We start from the raw sequence: 22,904 nt of genomic DNA on the forward strand, positions 1-22,904 counted from the left end.
GTTGAGGAGAGGCTTTTAGGTTTAGACCTATTTCACACTTCACTTAAGCTACTTAGACCAGATTGGAATAAAGGTATTAAAACTGGTTAGAAATCACTGTGTTTAATAATAATAATACTTAAAAATTTGAATGATACTCTGAAAAATAGTGCCTGTAGCCAAAGGTAATGGAAAAGTCATAATTGTACTATGGAATGTATTTTGAGGACAATGCCTTATAACTCTTCTGAAGTGTGAAAACCAGACTCGGTTAGTTTTATTTCATCTGTTAAGGGTGTGTAAGGAGTCTAGATTTGGTACATTGTCATGAAAAATATTTTATTCATGTTATAGCTTTTTGGACAATTGTATTCTGCACTGTATTACAATGGCACAATAAATTGCTGAATATACTGTCTGCTGAATATGACTTTACCATGAAAAATTTGATGCATGGAGAAGGAAAGGTTGGAATATATCAACCTTTTCTGACAAGGGACTTTGAATTTTGACCTAATACAGGTGACCTTTGTGCGCAATAAAAGTGAGCTTAATCTTGAGGTCAAGGTTGAGGTGAATGGCAGAGCTTATGCTGATTGTGGGTACTTCGGAGCCTACCCAGCTATTGGCTAAATGGGAGTATGACACTTTTTTTTTTTTTTTAATTTTTAGCATTTTCAGGAGCTTATTTATAGCAAGTTGTTTAGCTCTTTAACACTACCCCATTTCCTCAAAGCTCAGCTATCTGTTTAGTTGTGGTAAGTTCGTCCGTTTATTTATAAAGTTTACTGTTTCTGAGTGAAAGGTATGAGTGTGCTATTATTTTCTGTTCCATAGATAAGCCATAGCTAAAAATAAAAATGTTCTTAATGGCTTAAAGAAAAGACAACTGACATATATAACCTTGGAAATGAAAATATATCTTCTTTTAAGAGGTTTATTTCTTTGAGAAGGTGAACTCTTATTATCTAACTTTGGAACTGTCAGACGAATTTTTAAGTAGTTTGTACCTTTATCTAGATTATAATTAACAGAACTCTCATGAATTATTGTCTTAAAGGGTTTAGATGATTTAGAGACGGGTTATTCCCTTGAAAGTTCCTTTGAAATGTATCCACTAATGCATTTACATTAGAATATTACATGATATAAAATATTTTAAAGGTTTTTCTTGCTGTACATAAAAGGAAAATTATTTTAAAACACAAATTTCACTATTAAATATCTCAACTGTTTTGTCATAGGTAAATTACATCTTAGCAAATATCAGAAAAAAAAACAAAACCTGTCAATGTTATATTGTCTGAATATTGTCTGAACTTAGTGAATATTCTGCCCAAATAATTGTTAGAAGCAACAACAGCTGGGGGGAGAGTGTCAGAGCCTCTAATGGAAAGAACTTCTACTCTTTTAATCGAGCCTGCAAAATATATTCCCTGGGACTGATCAGCTCTGAAGCACTGAGGTTTGATGATTGGAATGGCAGGAAACCATGCTTTCAGGACATAATGAATTGACGAGGCCATCCATCATTTGTTAGCATACTCTGAAACGTGGGCTATGTGTGCAGAGGCCTGTGATTTAGTAAATACTTGGGAGATGAATAGAGCTTACACACAAGGGAAGATATTGCTGTCCTTCAGCAGCCTGAGACCCAGGCGCCTGCTGAGAAGGCCATCTGACGGCACATCATCAGTAACCGGCCTGTCACAGTCAGCGGTGCCCACCGACCATCGCCAGTATATTAAATGCATTTTTAATATCTGCTTCAGTAGATTTAATGAAGAAAATTTAGTTTCCATACTCCAAGCACTGCTTCTTCAAGTGTTCTAAAGCATGGACTCTTGCCTACATAAGAAAGGGGGAAGACCATGTCGGCAGTTGGGAGAGTTGATGGAAAAGGACACCCAGACAAAATAATGTGCAAATAAAAAATGCTTCTAGCGGAGTTGGCATCTTGTTGATGTAAAAAAGCTCCGTTTTTTTTTTTTAAGTGGCTTTTGATTAGTTCCTTATGTCCTAATTCCCTTCTCTCACAGGCCCTTTCCCTAGGAGGGTTGAACCTACTGGTAAGAGATGTCAGCCTTCTGATCAGAAAGGAAATATTAGAAGGTGAATATTATGGTTTGGCATAATTTGGATAGAGAGACTCAATTTTAAATTAGTTTGTGTTTTGAGATACTGTTTGATTCTTAGGATTTTTGCATGAAGATATAAATATAAAGTAGGATTTTTCTTACCTAGTTACTTCCACATTTTTTAACATTGAACTTTACTCATTAATCAAGTTAGTATATTTTTGTCTGGTGTCATACAGAACAGCTCAAAATGAATGAAAAAAAGTAGTTGTCATCTTGATTAAAGAGTGCTCTTCTTAGACTATAGTGTTTCTTTAAAAATTGTAATTTTAAAATGTTCTATTTTTGTATTCCGGCATGTAGATTCATTCTTTTTAATGAGTTTCAGTGTTGACATTATTTACTACAAAACAGCAAGACAACCAATTAGATATTGTTGCAAGCATGCACTTTAAGGGTTTCCCCTCTTGTTTTAAAAAAAAAAATACAGAATATGCTCTCATGTTCACAGAAGAAGAAGCTACGGAATGGGACCTATAAATCTGATTCCTGCATGTGTCAAAACAGTAATGTATTAAATGCATATTATTATAAAAATTTAAGACATGTCTTAAACACACTTACATTTTTATAACACATGGCAATATTAAATAATACATTTCCTTGTTAGCATCTGTTTGCCGTCATTGTTGGCAAGACCTATGATTTATTGCTTAAATTAATGACCAAGACTATTTTGGACCTGATATATGCCCCTAAGCTTATTACATCACTAAATAAAATAAAATGTATGCACTTGTGACAGAGTTATTTTTATAATTGTTTATCCCTTTAAGTGCCCTATTCAGTGATTCACTGAAAGGTTCATAATGGTTGGCTTGTAACCAGAAAATAATCTCAGAAAGGTAAAACATATTTCTTGTCTAGAAATAAAATACCAGAGTGATGGTGATGATAGGGGTCCCAGCAAGAATTTGCAACACTCAAACCCGTTGTTCTTAAGTGCGCTCAATTAACTCTTGTTGAATTTTTTTTGATGCATGCCTCCCTCCCCGCCCATTTTAAAAGCTATCTATTATTACTACAGCTCGTCTTCATATAAACCCTTCAATATGGGTGAGGTGGTTTTGCTCTGACATAAAGCTGCAAGGGTTAAATTGTTTTTTACTGATGATTTTTCAGGTGCCGTTCTCACCATGCATGAAACTGAGCAAGGTTATTTCCCTCTTATTCATTCTTTTCTTTTGTGAGATTGGAGCTTTACTGTTTTTATATTGAACTCTATTTGACTTCATAGTCTTTATCTTTCCTTTCTGAGGGTGCAGTATGAGAGACCCTTTAGTATTCCTGCAGTAACCTGTTATTCATCTAGAGATGCCCGACTTGTAAGACAATATAATATGGCTTCGTGGGTTCCTACTGCACATGAAGTATCTCATTGACTGTCAGCTCGCCTGTCACATGATGGTGGTAAGGCAAAGATTTGGGGAAGCTTAAGCCTTGCTTCTGGACCGCAGTGTCTATGCCTTGAAACAGATGGAGGCCCTTTGGGTACCTGAGAGTAATCCTTGTGGGAAGATGATTATTTTGTAGATATCTTGGGGTGATTATTGCTTATAACTGAAAACAAAACTTAGTTCCTGAGAAAGATCTTTTTCTTGTCTCCATCTCTTTTTACCGCATTTTAAACCAAACAGTTCATTGGAAATCGAAACAGATTTTGTTTTTTGTTTTTGTTTTTTTCCTTAGTATTCTTTCCCAAGGAACTTGATCTGGTAAAATTTTTAATGGTTCTCTCAAAAATGATCAGGCCAACGAACATTTGTGATTTTCTTGAAGAGCTATATTGGCCTTTTCTACTTCAGGCTCTCATCTCCCATCTCTGATCTTTTTATCTTCCTTTTTGTCTCATCTTCCTTGCCTGGGAGACCTTTCTCCAGATGAAACATTTTAAAGGAAAATTGATGATGAATGAGAGTCTTGAGTGCCAATGTCTAATTCCCTCTCTCTCTCTCTCTCTCTCTCCTGTTCCCTCCCCTACTTTTTTTTTGTCCTTTGAATATTTGAATATTGGTTTAGATCCACTAAGAATTTTGTTGTTGTTGTTCATTTGGAATGTATACGTTCCTGTCTTTTGCTTTCTATTTGATTGATTGTGAATTCCTCAAGGTTAGGAGCCATGTGTTTTGCTGCCATTTTATCTTCCAACTCTACCATGGTATTATGGTATTGTGGTCCTTTGTGCAGTCAGTGAATTCCTACTAACTTTCTAATATGGGCCAATGCTTATTTCTATGATCTCTCTCTTTTTAAGACTTATTTATTTATTTGAGAGAGAGAGAGACAGCACTAGCAGGAGAAGCAGAGGGAGAGAGAATCTGAAGCAGACTCTGTGCTGAGCATGAAGCCTGACTCGGGGCTCAATCCCATGACCCTGAGATCGTGACCTGAACCAAAACCAAGAGTCGGACGCTTAACCGACTGTGCCACCCAGGCGTCCCTCTGTGATCTCTTTTGAGGAGGAGAGAATTTAAAGGTGTGTTTCTTCATTTTGGCCACTACTGTTCTGTCTAGTACCATATAAAGGAGTTGCTATTCTTTCCTAACATTGTTTCTTAAGTTCCCACTCCCTGGGTTAGGATGTTTAAGTCCTATTTAAAAATATTAAAATATTCAGTAGGCAGCTAAGTGCTTAGCCTAGTGTACTACTTAATACTAAATGAAAGTAAAATATAACACAGACATGGAGCCATTTGTTATATTTTAGTAGATGAAGCAATGGCGGTGTAAACCTTAACCTTGTAATTTTGTGAGTTCCACTTTATCATGTAGCTGTAAGGGTAATCAAAATAAATCACGGGAGATGAATAAATATTTTCTAGTTGCTTTCTCTGTGCTTTCAGAAGTGATGTTTGATCCATGAAATTTTAGTAAGTGTATTAAATAAAACAATATGATGTGCACTGTGTCAGATCTGATAAATTATTCGGTATAGGACATTTATACAACATATGTTGAGCTGCTACATGAACAGCTTTTAATGACTATAAATTATGTTAATCTGTCTTGCCATTTTTACATTTTGTTAAAAATCGCACAATTTGTATTGTAGATATTTATATATATGTTTGCGGGGGTGGGCAGGGAGAAGAAGAAGGCATAAGAAGGCACAGGTCATCTCTGCGATGTTCTGACAGTGATCCGGGGCTCCTCAGCTGTGCAGTGTACATAACACAGATGTTGGGGAGTCATCTGTCAGCCATGCCTCTCCTATGGAGTTAAAGTTCTAGAGGGAAAAGAATTTGACACAGTGCTGTCACTGTTACATTTTCACAATAGAAGAGCATGCAAATATTGAACCTCCTGCTTAGCAGTAGTGCCCTGTCTAATGTCTGTGCTAGTTAGAATAAAAAATCATGGGTGCATCTTGGGCTCAGAGATCTGACAAAGGTCATGCTATGTTGGGCATTTGAATTGGAAATTGTCTGGACTTAGATTTTATAAAACTCCCACTGTTGTGTGTGGGGAGAATTTCAGCAGGGTTTTGTCCCTGGAGAGGCCTCTTAGGCCCTTTTCTGTCCTATGAATGAATTTAGATGTGAGGGTTACTCCTGCCTTAAAACTGTTAAGTTCATTTTGCATACATCCCTAGAGAGAAAAACTGGCAGATGCTTTTGTCTTGGAAGTGTTTAAAAGAAAACTGCAGAGCAGGAACAAGAGAGAAAAGGGGCCCTGTGTGGAGTCCCAGAACATTTTGGAAATGGCCAATATGCAGTTTTCATCAGTACGAAGGCGGGGTGCAATATGGTGCCTGTGGCTCACAAGGGAATATGAATGTTGATTAAGCATACTCCCAGGCTTTGAAATTCTGAAAGCAGTGTCAGAATAATGGATGTTGAGCAAATGTCAAGCATTTGTTAATTTCTCTGTTATTTGGAGTTTATCTACCATGATCAATCAAATAAACTAGTGCTTCTCTCTTGTGGCATGTGTCATTGATATGGTGATTAGGTGGCTAGAGAGACCTTCTGCTTTTTTTCCAGGTAACAGATTATAGAGGGGTAGACAGAGCTTTTCAGTTGAAGATTTGTTTATGGCTTGGTTTAGTAGAAATTTTGATATTAACTAAGTACTTTGAGAGTGATATAAAAATCTGCAGCCACATGCAAAAGATACTAACTAATGCCATTTACACCAAAAGAGCTGGTAGTGGTGTTATGGTTTGCATTGAAACAGAGTTTTCGTAGTTTACGAAACTTTGGTGTAAAACTGGGTGAAAGAAATTCAATACCGGAAGAATTCGGGCCTATTAACATTTGTAGATAGAGTTTTGGATCTGTTATTATTTTTGTCTCCTCTCTCCGCCAGTTTCAATTAATTCTAACACAGCTATTGACTTTAATCCTTGAGAGATGGTCAGTAGCTTTGCTTCATGTGGTTCAAAGTAATTTCTTTCTATTATTTTTAGGAAGCAATGCTACAGTGTTTTGATGTCCCCGATATAAATGATCAAAAGGTCCTTTCCAGCAGTTACCGGACTGCAAATTATGGTGAAGTACTAACATTCCACGGGATGAGGAATAGTTTTCCTTTTAGAATATGAGTGGCCTTACCAACCAGGATTTCATTAAGGGTTGACACTAGCTACCACGTTTAAATGTTCTACCCCCAGGAAAGTGTAACTTGGACTGCAAGGGGGTCTTTGTGTGAAACTGCCACGGCTAGAATTGAGGCAGGCTTGTAATTAGAGATTTGGCTTTTTTTTTTTTTTTCTGTTCCCCATTTTCTTCTCATAATCTGAGGCATATAGCTCACATGGTTCAGATGGAAACTAGTACTATCCTTACAAACCCGGATCATGTGAAATAGGTGCCTTTATGATTTTTGGCATGTTCATTCTATAAAATTGGACCCCCTGAAGTCATCTGCACCCTATTTTTAAGCCCCAGTGAACTTTCCCTTCAGGGAATATACAACTGGGCAGCTACAGGGTATTCATCCCATGAACTGCCTATGTTGTTTCTGGAGGACTCTTTTTTGATTTACTCAACCTGCCATATGTCTGAAATATTATGGCAGTTTCCAAAGTAGAAAGTCTTCAACTTCGTTTTCATGTTAAGATGCTTTATCTTAACAGTCTCCACTGGGCCTTTGGTTTTGGCCTTCCCTGGGACTAGAACCCCTAACCCTCTGAGTAAAATCTTCATATCCTGCCTGATACATGGTGCCAATGAATTCAACCACTGCAGAGCCTCCAGCATCACAAAAACAGACAGCACTGCAGACTGGCTTTTCTAGACTTCCCTCTGAAGACTCATCATTACCATGCCCTGCACACAGCATCGCTGAATCATTTGCTTACATCACACACCAAAACTCTCAGCCTGCTATTGATATACAGCTCTCAAATTTATTTTTTACTTGTGGTGATAAAGCTGTTGTTCCTAGTTTAGATTAGAAAAACATGGAAAATCTTGTTATATTGTTGAAACTTACTGTGTAATAGTACGAGAAAAGGAGTGTGAAATCAGAGTGTGAATTTAATTCTTAACCATATGTATTCATGAGTGCCTCTGAGCACTCTCGTGGAAGGTGCTGGTAGTTTTGGTAGGTAGTGTCCCCCAGCGCCTGCCAAGCTATTAGGCACTGTCTCTTGGCTTCCGTTTAGCTCTTCTAATGTCCACGTATCACTGAACTTTCCTCTTCCCTCTCATGTATTACCACCAAATAATGACTCATTAAAAAGAAAAAAAAAAGTGATAGGACGAATATTGGCTCCTACTGGACACACATTCTAATGCTAACCAAAGTGCTTTTGGGGTTCCACATTAGCAGGTGTTTTTAGAGCATGTGGCACAATCTTTTAAATATCTTCAGTAGTGACAGACTTTGGGAATGGATCCGGTATTTGGAGATAGGCAAACATCAGGAGGTTTGATAAATAAGAGGGCAGGTGACCACAAGGTCTGGAAACCTAATTATTTTGCCACATGTTGCAATTCAGTAATGAATAAACTTTTTATTATATGTCTGTTTTTCTAGTCTTGGTGGCCACCCTGTATTTTGGTTAAGATACGAGCTGTGACTGTGAAGTTGACTTGCTTGTGTGACTCGTAAAGTGGTTCTAAAGTGATCCCTAAAGATAAGTTCTATTTTGAGTAAAGGCAGCATCATTGAGGATGAATGTACAAGCCTCACTCCTTCTCCAGGATGATTATTTTGGCCAAAAATAATTTGAGTGAATTAGTTCTTGTCTGCTGGCTGAAAAAGGCCATTTTGTTACTTTATTCACATACTGAGTGAGTGTGTAGATTCTCTTTCCTTAAAACTATTAGCCATTATTTTATACCCTTCTCTTCTCTGGGCTCTTCAAACGTAGATTAACTACTAAGAGGCTAAAGACACATTTCCTCCCAATTCGTTCCATTACCCACTTACCTGGTGGTTGTTAGGAAGTGATAAAATTCCTGAAAGGCAGAGACTTTTTAGGGGAGGCAGAAGAGTGAAGGGTTAGATAACTAAACTAGCCAGTCCTTGAATACCAGAGAAGTGGCTCAATATGGGATTTTCAGTTAATCAAAAAAATTTAAAACAAACAAACAAAAAAACCCTTTTTTTTTTTTTTTAAAGGAAAGGGGACTGTAGTAATTCCAGAATTTCATCCTACAGCTTAAGACACATTTTCATAAAACTGCCCTTTCTCCGGTGGTAATGGTAGAGCGGATGGAATTACTTGTTTAGGCCTCTGGTTGAGTTCAAGTTTGAAGTATGATGAAAATTTTCCTTTATTTTTATTTTCTCTTTGTGTTTGGTATGTGTTTTTATTTGTCCAAGGATTGCACTTAATTCAGGGTAACAGTATGAGGTCCTTTTCTCCTGTTACATCGTTGAAACTCATGCTTTACCTCAGAATAAGGAGGTTAAATTCTTCATTCCCTTTGGAAGGGAATTACACCTGCTGTAGAGTTGGGAGAATCACTTTTATAAAAGGCTAAAAAAATAGGGAGACGGAGCCCTGAAAAGAGAGTTATTGTCTGTTTCTTTTGCAGTTTCACGGTGGGAGGAAACGGGTCAAACATTTTAAAAACTGCATTTGTGAGACATTAGTAAATCCTTTACTAGGTTTGGTGAGGATTGATTGAACATTTTTTTGGTCATGTTTAAATCATAGCGATAGGACTTTTAAGTATCTAAGTGTTGTTAGACATTACTTAATGCTTAGTAATTTATCTGGTTTTAAAGCTGTTTCAGCAAAACATTATTACAAGTTCCTATAGCAAACACTGTCAAAACCTTGAGGCTTTTTGGTATTCAAACAACTAGTTAGGGGGTGATCTAAACTTAGGCAGCCTGCCTTGTGCTTCAGTGATCAGTTCCATCACGAAGAGGGTAGTTATACAGCGCTCTGTGCACTTGACACATGCAAATGCTAAATACAGTAGCAGCATGAGGTCTCTGTCATTAACAGTAATTTATGTAATGAAAGCCACCTGGCTGTTTTTTATAATTAATTGCTTGTAAATAATAAATTTAAATATAATTTATAGTTTTCTAAATTTGATTACTATATAGGCCCAACAACAAAACTAAAACAATTGGCAATTCCATAATTGAGTCCCATGATTTTTAAAAGGAGATATATATAAAAGTATAGATACACACACACACACACACGTATATATATAAAAGTATAGATATACATATACATATATATCTCCCTTTAGGAAATATTTTCACAAAGAAATATGTTTATTTAAATATATCAGGTAAAATGTCAGGTGAAAATATGTTTTGGAGGGGAATGGTAAGAATGTAATCAAGTCCTGCTGGCTTTTTTTGAGTTGTCATGCTAATTTTGAAATAGTCTCCCTGATTTATTTTTTATATTATTATTTCAGTCAGCCTTGTGAAAGTATACACATAATTTAAGACACAGAAGAAAGTGTACCTACTTAACAATAATGTAGTAAAACTGTTTCAGGAAAAAAAAAGTTTTTTCCCTATTTTGTAAACTTCCAATTATGTTTTGAAAAGAAATTATATATGGGAGAAATATACTTAAGTATATATGATGATATATTATATGCTGTGGTGATAATAAGCAGCTTTGCTTAATAGGTTTACTAAGCACAATATCCCTAATTTAAGAAGACTTTGTGTTTGTTTACATGGCCACATATGTCGGCTACTAAAGTATCATTTTTTTTCTGATTTATTGGAAAATACCAGTGATTTATGTGGCTTAAAAAGAAAGGGGGCTTTGGAGCCTTGTCCTCTGTACTTCTCTTTCATTAAATAAAGAAAGGAAAGAGGCAAGGAAGGAGGACGGAGGAAGGAAGAAGATAGTTTATGACTTTATGTTTAATACTTCCCTCAGCAACTGTTTACTAACAGTTATATTTTCTTGGAACTTTATGATTTTTTTAAATGAATGTCTCTTTTCTAAGTGTATTTCCACTAAAAGCTGTATCCTTCAAATATCTATACTGTTGTTTTGTAGTATAGCAGTGAAATTACCATCAAAGACAATTTATGAAATGTGTAGACACTTTTGTAAAGGATTAATAAAGGAGAATTTGCAGCTTTGAGCTACAAACTTTATAAAATAGATTCTCTTCCATATGTGACCAGCAGCATTTTTCCTTCATCATGATTTAGTAAAGTTGAGATAAATCAGTGATGCTCTATTAGTTAGTTGGACTTATAAACATTTTTTTAGGGTTCTTTATGTTCTTTGTAGAAATTCAGCTACATCATGAACATAGTTCTGTTAAATAGCAGACTGCATGTTGCCTGCTTACGAGATCGAGAGGTTCAAGTCAGTGTGGGGCCTGCGCTAGCTGGGCTTGTCTATAGGGAATAAAAATCATGGCTTCTGCGTGTGGTCAGGGTGTGACCACCATTCATCACCTCAACAACAGACATCAGACTCGTTCATTGCTTAGTTTCCAAGGTCTAATAATCCCCCAAGAATTTAGAATGTTGTTGACTGTCCCCATTTACATCACTGAAGAAAGAAGTTTTGCAACAGGTGCAGCTGTATACTAATTGCAGGGTGTGCTTAATCTGTCCAGAAGGGAGAGTGACTCCAAATTTGGTATCTTAAAGAGTGGAGTGACCTTTTAAAGTCCCAGGATGAGAATTGCCAACAATTGCAACAGGCTAATTATACCCACAAGGAGTTGTGAAGTGCTTTTAAGTTTTCCTATACACCTAGAAGTTCGGTGAACGGCTTGAAGTCATTAACATATGACAGATGCACTCCCTTTTCAAGGGCTCCTATGATAAGTTTTGATTGTAGAAGTGGGAATTTGACCCTAGCTTATCACTTGCTTCATTAGCTTGCTTGAGGACAAGGAGTTTTTTTTTTTTTTTTGACATGAGTGTTATCTTACCCATGTTCCAGAATTCCATCCGCCTCCTTCTCTCTGCTGATAGGAAGTCACAGTGATAACCTTGATGCTGGTTTTTCCAAAGCATATTGTGCATTGTGTGGTGTTACATATGTTTTTATATATAAGTATAAAGAATATTTATATGTTTCACCCATCATATATTTTATATAATATTATTGCACCTTATCCGAGCATGGGTATTTCAGAGTTTTAATTACATTATTTCAGAGATACTGGCTTTATGTGATTTCTGTGTTTTTTTTTTTATGGAAAATATACAAATACACTTTTTGGCTTATAAAGAAGACAGAAAGTCCGACTTCTACAACTCTGTGAAGTTGACTTTTTTTGAGGTTGGTGAGAATGGGGGAAAGAAGTTTGGGTTTTGTCCTGGGGGCCTCTGTACACATATGGAGGGAAGCATAGCATGCTTCCCAAAGAATGAACAAATGATAGAGGTACCTGCCCCCTCCACGAGGAGATCTGGAAATGGGGCATGGAAGGGCCTCATGCAGTAAAACCCTGCGACTGCAGCACTTAGATGAAATTGCTTTTTATTATCTGGTTGGAAAATCATCTCAAATAAGCCATACAGGATTAAGGTTAAAAAGATTCTGAGTAAAACCAGTCTCCGGTAATCTAATTCCCTCTCACAGTATCTCTGTATTTACCTGCTTAGGATGACTGTTTCAATTCCTTAATAGACTTTAGACTTAAACTTTATTTTTAAATATTTTCTGTTAAATTAAAATCTCTGTTTATAGAAGTCACTATTCCCTTAACCTCTAAGGGTTATGCATAGATTTTATATTCCCAACAGGCATAATCATATTTAGCTGTGTTCCTGTCAATTACCTGCGAGCTCTTTTTGTATAATTAGGGGATGGTTAATTTACTCTAAGTAAGGTTGCCACCTGTCTAGGGATTAACCCAAACAGGTTGGAAGTCACAGAGAGACTTTTGAGTTTGGGTTTAAAGCAGTAGGAATTGATTTCTTAACTCTCTCCTTCCATTTTCGTGGCATTTTCTGGGTTAATCAGTGGTAATGGTGACAACAGGTGTTTTCCTGGTCCCTGTATTCAGTAGGTTGATAAACTGTGTTGTTAAAATTATAAGTGTCTGCAATTCTGTGAATGGGAGGTGTAACGCTTTTTACTCATTGAAAATGCACTAGAAGGGTCTACACATTTCCATTGTTTCTACTGTTACCTGATCAGATTGTCCGATGGGTGGGAAGTGGCATCCCTAAATGAGGATAGTTTGAGGACAAGAATTGTATTCAATGGAATTATTATCATCTTATTGGTGTTTCAGGGAAGTAAAACATGAAGAACATTAATCATATAGTCCATAGGAGAATTTGGGGACATAATTTTATAGTATTTAAAATAAGCTGTGGGAAAAATTTAATAGTTTTTAATGAACATGCATTGCTTACAAGGTTTCCATACAGTATGGAAAATCAAATGCTCTCTTTCCTGTGACCTAATGTGTATGTGACTACATTGCATCCAGGGCCTGGGTCCTCCTAGGAGACAGGGGCCCATGATCATGACTAACTTCTTTGAGATTGATCTAGATTTCTTTTCTCTTTTTTCTTCTGTGCTTTCTAATTTGAAATTAAATCATTATATGTTATATAAATATTAATTTTTAAATTTTTCTTATTGAGATATAATTCATATACCATAACACCTTTTAAAGTGTACAAATCTGTACTTTAAAAACCACTGTTAGTATATTCACAAAGTTGTGCAACCATCACCATTATCTTAATTCCAAAACATTTCATCAACCCCAAAAGAAACTAAATAGCCGCCATTAGCAGTCACTTTCCATTCCCATTCCTTCTCACACCAGCCCTGTGCAAACCACTAATCTGAAATCTCTCTATAGATTTTCCTATCTGAACATTTTATTTAAGTAGTATCATACAATATGACTGGCTTCTTTAACTTAGCATGATGTTTTTAAGGTTCATTTGTGTCGTTGAATTCTTTTTTACTGTTTAATAGTCCATTATATGACTATACCACATTTTGTTTATCCATTCATCATGAGTTTGTGGATATTTGGTGGTTTCCACTTTTTGACTGTTACGAATAATGTTTCTATGAACATTTGTGTAAAAGTGTTTGTGTCGACATATGCTTTTATTTTTCCGGGGTAGATACCTAGGCATAGAATATCTGAGTAATATGGCTTACCATTTTGAGACTCTATCAAACTTTTTCCAAGGGTCTGCATCATTTTATATTCCTATCAGCAATGCTGAGGTTCTGATTTCTCAGCATCCTCGTCAACACTTGTGTATTGTCTTTCTGATTATAGCCATTCCAGTGAATATGAAGTGGTATCTCATTGTGGTTTTGATTTCCATTTCCTCAATGAGTAATGTTGTTGAGAATGTTTTCATATGCTTATTGGATATTGTGTTTCTTTGGAGAAATTCCTAGTCACATTCCTTGCTCATTTTGGCTTTTTATTATTTTCATTATTATTGAGTTGTAAGTATATTTTACATATTCTGGATATACATCCCTATCAGATACATGATTTGCAAATATTTTGTCCTTGTCTGTTGGTTCCCTTTTTATGTTCCTGATAGTGTCCTTGTGCTGTTCTTTCAAAGGGATCTTACTTCAAGCAAGATGAAAATAGAAAGTCAATATAGAAATATTTGTAACCTTTAAGGAAAATACTATTGCTTTGTTATGAAGTTCTTTTTGTTTGATAAACATACTGTTTTGGTGAAGTTGTTTTCCTTCAGATAATATGTTAAATAGAAAAAAAAATTGTCAGTCTCTTCAGTATAACTTAAAGGTCAGACATTTTAATATTTTTCTTTTAAAGTTATGCACATAAATATATCTGATCACATCTAAATTAAGTGAGAATCTGATATGAACTATGTTTAGTAAAATGCTAAAAATAAAAAATTGTGCAAATCAAGTGTGAATTTTTAAATAATATCTAGTTGTAAAAAATCAGGGCCTTATCAACTTGAAATTAAAAAAAAAAACTTGAACTGAGTTCCATTGTTTTTACAATGTAATTAGTCACGTATGATTTATGAAATGTATTCTTTTACAAGAGCATTGGGAAGAGTGTATGGCTTTTCCTGGTCCGCAAGAGCCAGGCCTGCAGATCCAGACCTGATAGGAGTCTGGCTTCCTAAGCCATGGCGGCATGGCCCTGGGCAAGTCACTTCCTCTCTAGGAGCTCCAGTTAGTCTGCATGGATAGCAGGAGTCCCTGCTTTTCACACAGGGATGCTGTGAAGATAAATGTGGGCTGTGGAAAAGCTTTTAAGAGAGATGTAGTGCCAAGGTAATGTCCTGCCAATCTGGAGGCTGGTGTTTTTGTAAAGCTGTGAAAGGAAACTTTTGACAGTCTCTGGGAGAGAAATTAAATGAGAGTTTACCCCTTGTGCAGCTCTCTCTGTGACCACACTAGCTCTCTGAGTTTTCAGAGCAGGGTGTGCACCCAAGAGCTACTCTGGCTGACTAGAATCTCGGGGGTCTGAAAGACTGAATGCATTGCTGAAGGCATTTTTAAGCAACACTTAGGCAACAGTTCACAAACCGTAATATGGGAAATTTTCAGCCAGTAAGAAGGTATTTGCATTAAAAACAAAACAGATGACAACTGAATCAAAGCACAGGGATAATTGCGTGTTGAAATGATATTTGACTAAAACAAGGGGGCATGTAGAGAGCCACTTGGAATTGCGGGATTGTGGAGAAGCAGCTAATTGCTTGCTCCTCTTGTCACTTTGCTTCTTTTAAGTGACTTAAGCAAGGTAGACTCTTAAATTGTGCCTTTATAAATCTTTTCATTTGTATAATGTGAAAATTATAAATGTGTGATTACCAGTCTCTTTATCCAGCCTCAGTTGTATAGTATATCGTCTCCTTTGGACAGTTAATGAGATGCTGGTTTTTGTGCCATTTATCCTGGGAAATAAATGAATAACTTTCTTTGACATCTCCTTTTGCCACACTTTCTTTGATTTGGATTGGTGCATATATAGTGTATGGGAGTGTGGGGGGGACTGGGTATGTATTTATTTTTGCTTTGTATGTATGGATAATAGGAATATATGAAGTCTGGTTTTCATCTGATTCCATTTTGCGTATACTGAGATATCTGCTCTCTTCAATGACCACCCCCTCAAGAAAATTATGTCTCTAGAATTGGTGACCTGTTTTTAAGAGAACTTATAAAATCTTTCTAAATGAAAAATCATTCCAGCAGTGTCTAATATTGGCAATTTTCCTCTGTCTGCTTTTAGAACTTATTGGCCAACCAGGTCAGACATTATTAAAGTTCAAGGGATCCAGTGGGAAAAGTAATGGTTTTGTGCTACTATGAATTTTAAATGTTGCCATTTTCGTGTGTTACAGCATCATCTGTTCTCACATGGCACTAAAAATGTATAGAAGTTTTAGACCAAATTCAGGGTCAAGGTTAGGAGAATGATGATGCCTCTGACTCATTCTCCTAGAATTATGTTACCCAAATTATCTGCATACCATTTTGTACCAGGATACTTTTTTCTAGTCATTTGAAAGAACTTACTGTAAGAAGATTTTTTTTTTTTTGTCTCATCACTTCTTGGAAATTTATACAGATATAGTTGGAGAATCTTTATTCACTACTGATAGGTATTCACTATATTGAAATAGTGGGGAGTGCTTCATTTCTGAGAATAACTGTGTTTTGTGCCTCGCAAAAGCAATGCTTTTTAAATATAGAAGGAAGCCTTGGGGAGGCTGAGTCTTGCACAACATACTTTTTTGAGAGTCCACTCTCCTGCACATGGGAGTGTGTCAACAAACAGGTGCTTGCTAGCTATTTGCTGAATTACTGAATAAATGGACTGACTGTCTACCAGGAGTGGCTTCTAAATGTGTAGTTATTGGATGTTCAAAATTACTGGATTAAATGAAATGAAGAGAGACCGAGATTTACACAAAATCATCATGGTTCAGGTGAATGAATCCAGGGATACCTACTTCTCATGAAAGGAAATGTCCATGTCTCATAAAATCAGTTGCTTTTAAATTTTCTCAGTATTATTGTTATTATCTTAGAAGAGGAGAGGAAAAAAATTTGAGTTTTGAGAATCAAATACTTAATTCCTGAGGCACCTGGCTGACTCAGTCAGCAGAGCATGCGACTCTTGATCCCAGGGTCATGAGTTCAAGCCCCATGTTGGGCATGGAGACTACTTAAAAAATAATAGTAAAATTTTAAAAAAAGCCTTGATTAAAAAGAATACTTAATCCCCAAAGATGGTAAATATTATACTATTCTATGATAAGAGGATTATGTCTTGAACTGAAAACAGAGAAGCCTTTGCCTTTTGTCAGATGAATAACAAGTCATTTAATTGGTGGCATTTCCAACCCTAAATTCTGTTGCCCACCAATGCTGTCTGAGAAATGAAATTCATTATAGTAATGATTGGAGAGTGCTCTCAAAGGAATATCATATAGCAAGAGTTTAAAATGGCTTGGGTTTATCAAACCAGAGTTAGGAGAATCAAGGCAGCTTTGAAGCAGGGTGTTAATTTTTAGCCACGTGCATTGTCGGTTATTAGAGCAGCTTCGTTTATGATGGTTGAGTTCACTTGTGGAGTGCTGTGCTCATGGCAGAAACTGTTGTTTCCCCCCTTTTCTTCCCTTCCATGTTGACAGAGTCCTTGATTTTAACCAGGCATACAACTTCGCTGAATAGAGGCTCCCTCACAGCCTGCGTGGCCATGGGACCAAGTTCTGGCTATTGTGAAGTCCGTGCAAGTTTCAGGAGCCTTCCTTAAAAGACAGCCCCATCTCTCTTCTTCAAATTCTTTCTCCATCTTGCTGTCTGGGTGCCACTCTCTTAACCGTAGGGGTGAGGGCTGCACCCTAGAGATGATGGAGTGTTGAGCTGGATGCTAGCCTGGATCCCAGGGGTTTCCTGGAGCAGAATTGCTGTGCTGGAAGAGACAAATTTCTGCCTTGTTTAATCCATAGTTATTTTGGGTTTTCTGTCCCTTGCAGCTGAACCTCACCCCATCTGATGTAAAGGTAGAGATGCTGAGTTTCACCAGATGGGAATCCTGGGGTATAAGGTCAGCGTATAGGTGGGTTAGACCAAGTTGCTCACCATATTCAGAGCTCTTTCAAAGTCCATGCCTTGCTGATTGCAGCTGAGGCAGGTAACTTTTCAGGAAGGTTAGCACTTTATAATACCCATCATCTCTATTTGCCTGGTTCTGGATTTGGTCTCATTGAGTCAAGGCTCAGACATGGCTTTTACAGATTTCCTGCAGTGACTCGTTTGCATCATCTACCTGTCTATTGTAAAGATAGAGAGTTGGGTTAGGGTGGGATAATTGATTATATAAGGAACAGGTCACAGTGCTCTCTTCAGGTATCCTTATGCATAGCCTGGCTATGAACATTGTTTCCCTGAAGTCATTGATCTCACTATTGATAGCTCTTTAAAAAAATAATGATTGTTATGAACTTTGTGAGATTGTGCTCCTCTTCTTACAGTGACAGCAACGCCTTGATCAGATTTGATGTTTCTTTTGTATTTGCTATGGCCAACATTTCTAGGCCTTAAAAATTAATTAGGAGGGGCGCCTGGGTGGCTCAGTCATTAAGCGTCTGCCTTCGGCTCAGGTCGTGATCCCAGGGTCCTGGGATCGAGCCCTGCATCGGGCTCCCCGCTCGGCGGGAAGCCTGCTTCTCCCTCTGCCACTCCCCCTGCTTGTGTTCCCTCTCTCACTGTGTCTCTCTCTTCAAATAAATAAATAAAATCTTAAAAAAAAAAATTAATTAGGAGCACTTACTCTCTTATTTTTCTTATAAAGCTTGAAATTGTTTGTTTTGAAGCACCACAGTTTTTGGAAACAGAAAGTCTTCCCCTTTACCAATGTTACCTCTGTCATGTGTTCACATGTTGTCTTTTTTTTTTTTTTTTTTAAGTTTCTATATACTTATTTGAGAGAGAGAGAGCACGAGCCAGGGGAGTGGCAGGCAGAGGGAGAGGGAGAAGCAGGCTTCCGCTAAGCAGGGAGCCCAAGACAGGGCTGGATATCAGGACCCTGGGATGATGACCTGAGCCGAAGGCAGATGCTTCACCGACTGAGCCACCCAGGCATCCCAATGGTGTCTTAATGAATATTTATTCTGTGTTCTGTGTGAGCTGCTGTATTTTTGCATTTTCCCTTGCAATGGATATGTGTGTTGGTGTGAAGGTATGCACATATTAAAGAATCAGAGGAGGAGGCTTATTCTTTTAGATCATCCTCTGAAAGGTTAGTATGTGCAAGATCTTGTGCTTAAATGTTGGTGATATAAAGTTTAAAAGATGTAAGTAAAGGTAAAAAGAGCCTCTGCCTTAAAGAACTGAGTCTAATGAAAAAAAATCAAGTGAAGAAAGGAAGAATACTTTAAATTAAAATTCAGCATGAGACTTATTTATGGGCTCAGTAAATCCAGAAGTCTGAAGGCTTTCATGAGCTCTTAGACCAAAGCAATTCTGTTGAGAGCTGTTGAACAGCAATGCTAATGCCCCCAACAGCCAGGGAAAGAGCCATCTAGGTATATTTTCGAATGCTTAAAATTCAGATTTTTAAGAACACAGGTTTTCTCAGCTGGGTTTGTTTGCTTGTTTGTTTTTTTATCTGAAGCCACATGGTTTCCTCTGGTTTTCTTCCTGGGACGTTGTGTAATTGTCAGAATTCTGGTACAGTTCAGGTTTAATTTAGTCATTTTGGAAACTCCCAGATTATCCTCCTTCATATTTTTGTTCTAAAGGCAATTCCGAAGGAGAACATTTGCCTTTGCAGTGTCTCAGCTGTGTTTAACATTGGGCCAGTGAGAGAATATAAAGAGAAACCATCAGAAAAGGAAAATGAGTGTACAGGAAAATGTGAGAAGCAGCATGCTATAGACTAACTTCATCTCATTGTCTGGAATGAGGATGACGCCATTCTCTTAACCATCAGGATGAGAGCCCCGTCTTAGACATGGTGGAAAGGTGAACTGCGAGGAACTGGGTCTCCAGGATTTGAAGTAACAAGATTGAATTTTAAGAGGCTCAATCCTTTAGGAACTAGATGCTTCTGTGTATGTTTTGGTAATTTTTCTGAGCCTACATTTTCTAATCTGCATATAGTCTTGCCCAACTGATACCTAGTATTGTTTTAAGACTGTCTATATGAAATTATAAAGTATTATACTTATTGTTTTAGTTTATGGGAAAAAATTTCATTTTTAAAATTAAATTAATTTTTAATTAATTAAATTAATCCCCCCCATTTAGAGGGACAAACTCCTTGGTGTTAGCTTTTCAAAAATGTGGAAAATGTGATATCTGATGCAATATTTAGGAAAAGATTTGTTGGCTGACCTAAGAAGTTTAGGTTCAGGTGTGTTGTGTTTTGTTTTGTTTTGTTTTTCTTCAAAGGCTTTTAATAGAATTGCTTTGGTCTAAGAATTCATGATAGACTAAATGAAATCCTTCAGTCTGCTGGATTTAGTGAGACCATAAATTAGCCTCATGGTGAATGTATCGTTCTTTTTCCCTTTTCATTTGACACAATTCATTGAAATGATGACTACCCATAAGTGGTTAGAATTTTATGTGTGGGAAAGTTGAAGAGAAAAACTTTTGAAAATAAGGTGTTTGTTTCTTTCTTCGTAGTGTCGCCCGCATTTGATCCTTTTCAGTGTGCTTATAGATTTCAGTATCTGTTACCTGATGTGTGTATCTTAGAACTGAAAGAGTTTATATTCAAGTGGATTTTTCAGCATTTTTACTGTCACTCGTAGGGTAAAGCTGGGCATGATCCAGTTTTCCTCAGGGGAATTGAGTAGGCTTGTGGGATGGGTGGGGACAATTGGGCCTCCCTATAGATGTCTTCTCCCTGACCTTAAACGGGTCTAGAACAAGTTGGGAGCAAACCAAGCAGGTGTTGTGAAATAGAGAGAGGCACCTGAAGGGACCTCTGTCATGGGGAGCAGGACCCAACAGCCAGGCTGGCCCAGGGATGGCACTTAAGTTCCTGTCAAGAGCAAATTCTCAAGTAACCATAATACTAGAGAGGTTTATAAAGAAAAGGTCCCCATTACACAAAAAATCTGGGAAACAAATTTTACCTTGGTGGTCTGTGGGCTGAGTCCGAAGAAATAAGAGCCAGCGTAGAAGCAAATGGGACTTAACCTCAGGTGCTGGAGTATTTGGCTGAAGGTACTCACATTCTTCCTCCTTGATGTTAGGGTGGGTCTGGAAGTCGTGGGTAGACCCCAGGATGAGGTTGTGCAGCTCTAGGAGGAACCAGGTACAGCAAGCGCTTCCCCAGTTGGGTGCTGTCTTGAGTTAATAGTATTTGTGTCAGGGAAGGCAGTCTTTCTGGTTTCCTCTGCTCTGGGAAGGGAGTGCAAGGCTCTGGAGGTCATTTTGATGCTGAGAAGAGAATTTAAGCTTCTTATATCAAAATCAGGCTTTTCTAAATATTGAGACACACAATTTGGTGCTGCTTGTGCACTGGGCACATCAAGATTTGGGAAGAATCTTACACAATATCAGTGGCAATTCTGTAGAATAAAGGGTATCTGCTGTTGTGTTTTTTGGTTGGATGGTGTGTTTTGGGAACATGAAATGCAGTCATATTTTTAGGATATTGCATACATATCAAGAAAAGTTGTATTTTCCTCTCTGAATTTTAATTTCTTCATATAAATAAGATTAAAACCATAAAAAAGCATAAAAATAAATCACCTGTAGCCCCAAACTCTTACACATTTTTTACAATTATGTCTTCTTTTATAGACCTTGAACATATGCTTACTTAAAGCTTAATTATAAATATAGTGTAAATGTAACTTTATATATAATTTTTTTCACATCAAATTATAGCTAAAGATATATTCATTTAAAGCCACTAGTTGCACATTAACTTTACTGGGTTGATAAATTCAGATCTGCTGAGTTAGTTGAACAAGTGGAAGCTTGTGATGCAAGATCCATTTTTTGTTGTTGTTGAAACTAGGTTGTTTTGCGACTAAGACTCATGGGATGTTAGAGTACTGGTTCTTGAAAGTAATTTTATTTCTTGGTTGCCATATTTAGAACATAGGGTTTGAGGCCAAACTAGCTATGTTCACATGCTGGCTCTGTTAATTTGGGTAAGATACTTCATCCCTCCTTCTCATTTTCTAAGATACTACTACTTCTGTTATTTTAGTGGTGGTAAGTAAAACAGAGCTTGATATCTAAGAAGCCCTTCACCATCATTGTTATCTTTGTCATCATCATCACATGATCACCAAGATAGTAGCTATCTGTTGAGTATCTACACTTTATTAGACTGATGGAGTTCAACAGAAATGGGAAGAAGTTACAAACAGGATATTCTAGCAGAAGTTAGTGTATAGGAAACGTAATTGTGTTGTGCATAGTCATAGTGGCTTAACTCCATCTGTTCATCTTCTAGTTTCTCTGAAGACACACAGAGAAGTAGGGAAGGCATTTACAGCCATTTAAAATTGTTTTTATTGGAGCAAATGACATTAAGTGCTGAGATTAACTGCCAAAAGGATTTGATTGTGAATTAAGAATAAAAGCCTTGTGGTTAAGAGTTAAAATTTTGTGTTTAATGAGAGAAGAGCTTAATGCATTTTAAGGCATTCCATTTGTTGTTTTAATATTCTCAACATTTATTATTAAAGTAGGGTGGTTGTGGACTAATTATAGTCCATATCATGATGATTATGATGTTTTTAGAGAAGACTGAAAATCTACATTTTTTTTCAAGCTAATGCAGTAGGGAAAATATAGCATCTGAAGCTTCAAATAGTTTGCTTGACCTCATACGATCACTAGTGAGGCTATGTAAAAGCACCAAGTTTTTAGGAAGTTACTTTTATGCAAATTCCTGCATTTTTTTGGTTAAATTCTTAAATGAAAAACATCAGTTTGGTAATTGGAGGTTGGGAGTAGGGAATAAAAAACAGGGAAAGAGTATGAAATTATTAATACCATTATGTTAATATAACTGAAAATTTAGGAAGAAAGTGGTAAAGATGATAGTGATTTTTATAAATTATAACAGTTATAAAGTGAATTTGGCCAATCATTTTTACTGATTTTATATAAGGTCTCTGTGACCTATTAAATTAAGAAAGATTAGGAGTGCAGAACACATACTTCTTTTTTTTTTTTTTTTAAAGATTTTATTTATTTATTCATGACAGACAGAGAGAGAGAGAGGCAGAGGGAGAAGCAGGCTCCCGAGGAGCAGGGAGCCCGATGCGGGACTCGATCCCAGGACCCTGAGATCATGACCCGAGCCGAAGGCAGACGCTCAACCATCTGAGCCACCCAGGTGCCCCAGAACACATACTTCTATACAGAAAAAGAATAAGAAAATGTTTAAATGGTTTTAAACAATA

General features: G+C 36.9%; 1 protein-coding gene across 13 annotated transcripts in view; it reads left to right on the top strand.

The window, feature by feature from the left end:
• The window catches only part of CDIN1 (CDAN1 interacting nuclease 1), a 207,654-nt gene that overhangs the window by 14,702 nt on the left and 170,048 nt on the right, over positions 1 to 22,904 (top strand). Inside the window, exon 1 of one of the 13 annotated variants that reach the window (XM_081830852.1) lies at positions 14,595 to 14,781. The exons of the other annotated variants lie outside the window; for them this stretch is intronic. Coding sequence (XP_081686978.1) covers positions 14,690 to 14,781 — 92 coding nt within the window. The 5' untranslated portion in view covers positions 14,595 to 14,689. Of the gene's footprint in view, positions 1 to 14,594; positions 14,782 to 22,904 lie in introns of those variants that run through there. 13 annotated transcript variants of the gene reach the window in all.

Source organism: Leptonychotes weddellii, chromosome 9 (genome assembly GCF_054177405.1).
Source record: "Leptonychotes weddellii isolate Sample4059 chromosome 9, ASM5417740v2, whole genome shotgun sequence".
Lineage (NCBI taxonomy): Eukaryota > Metazoa > Chordata > Mammalia > Carnivora > Phocidae > Leptonychotes > Leptonychotes weddellii.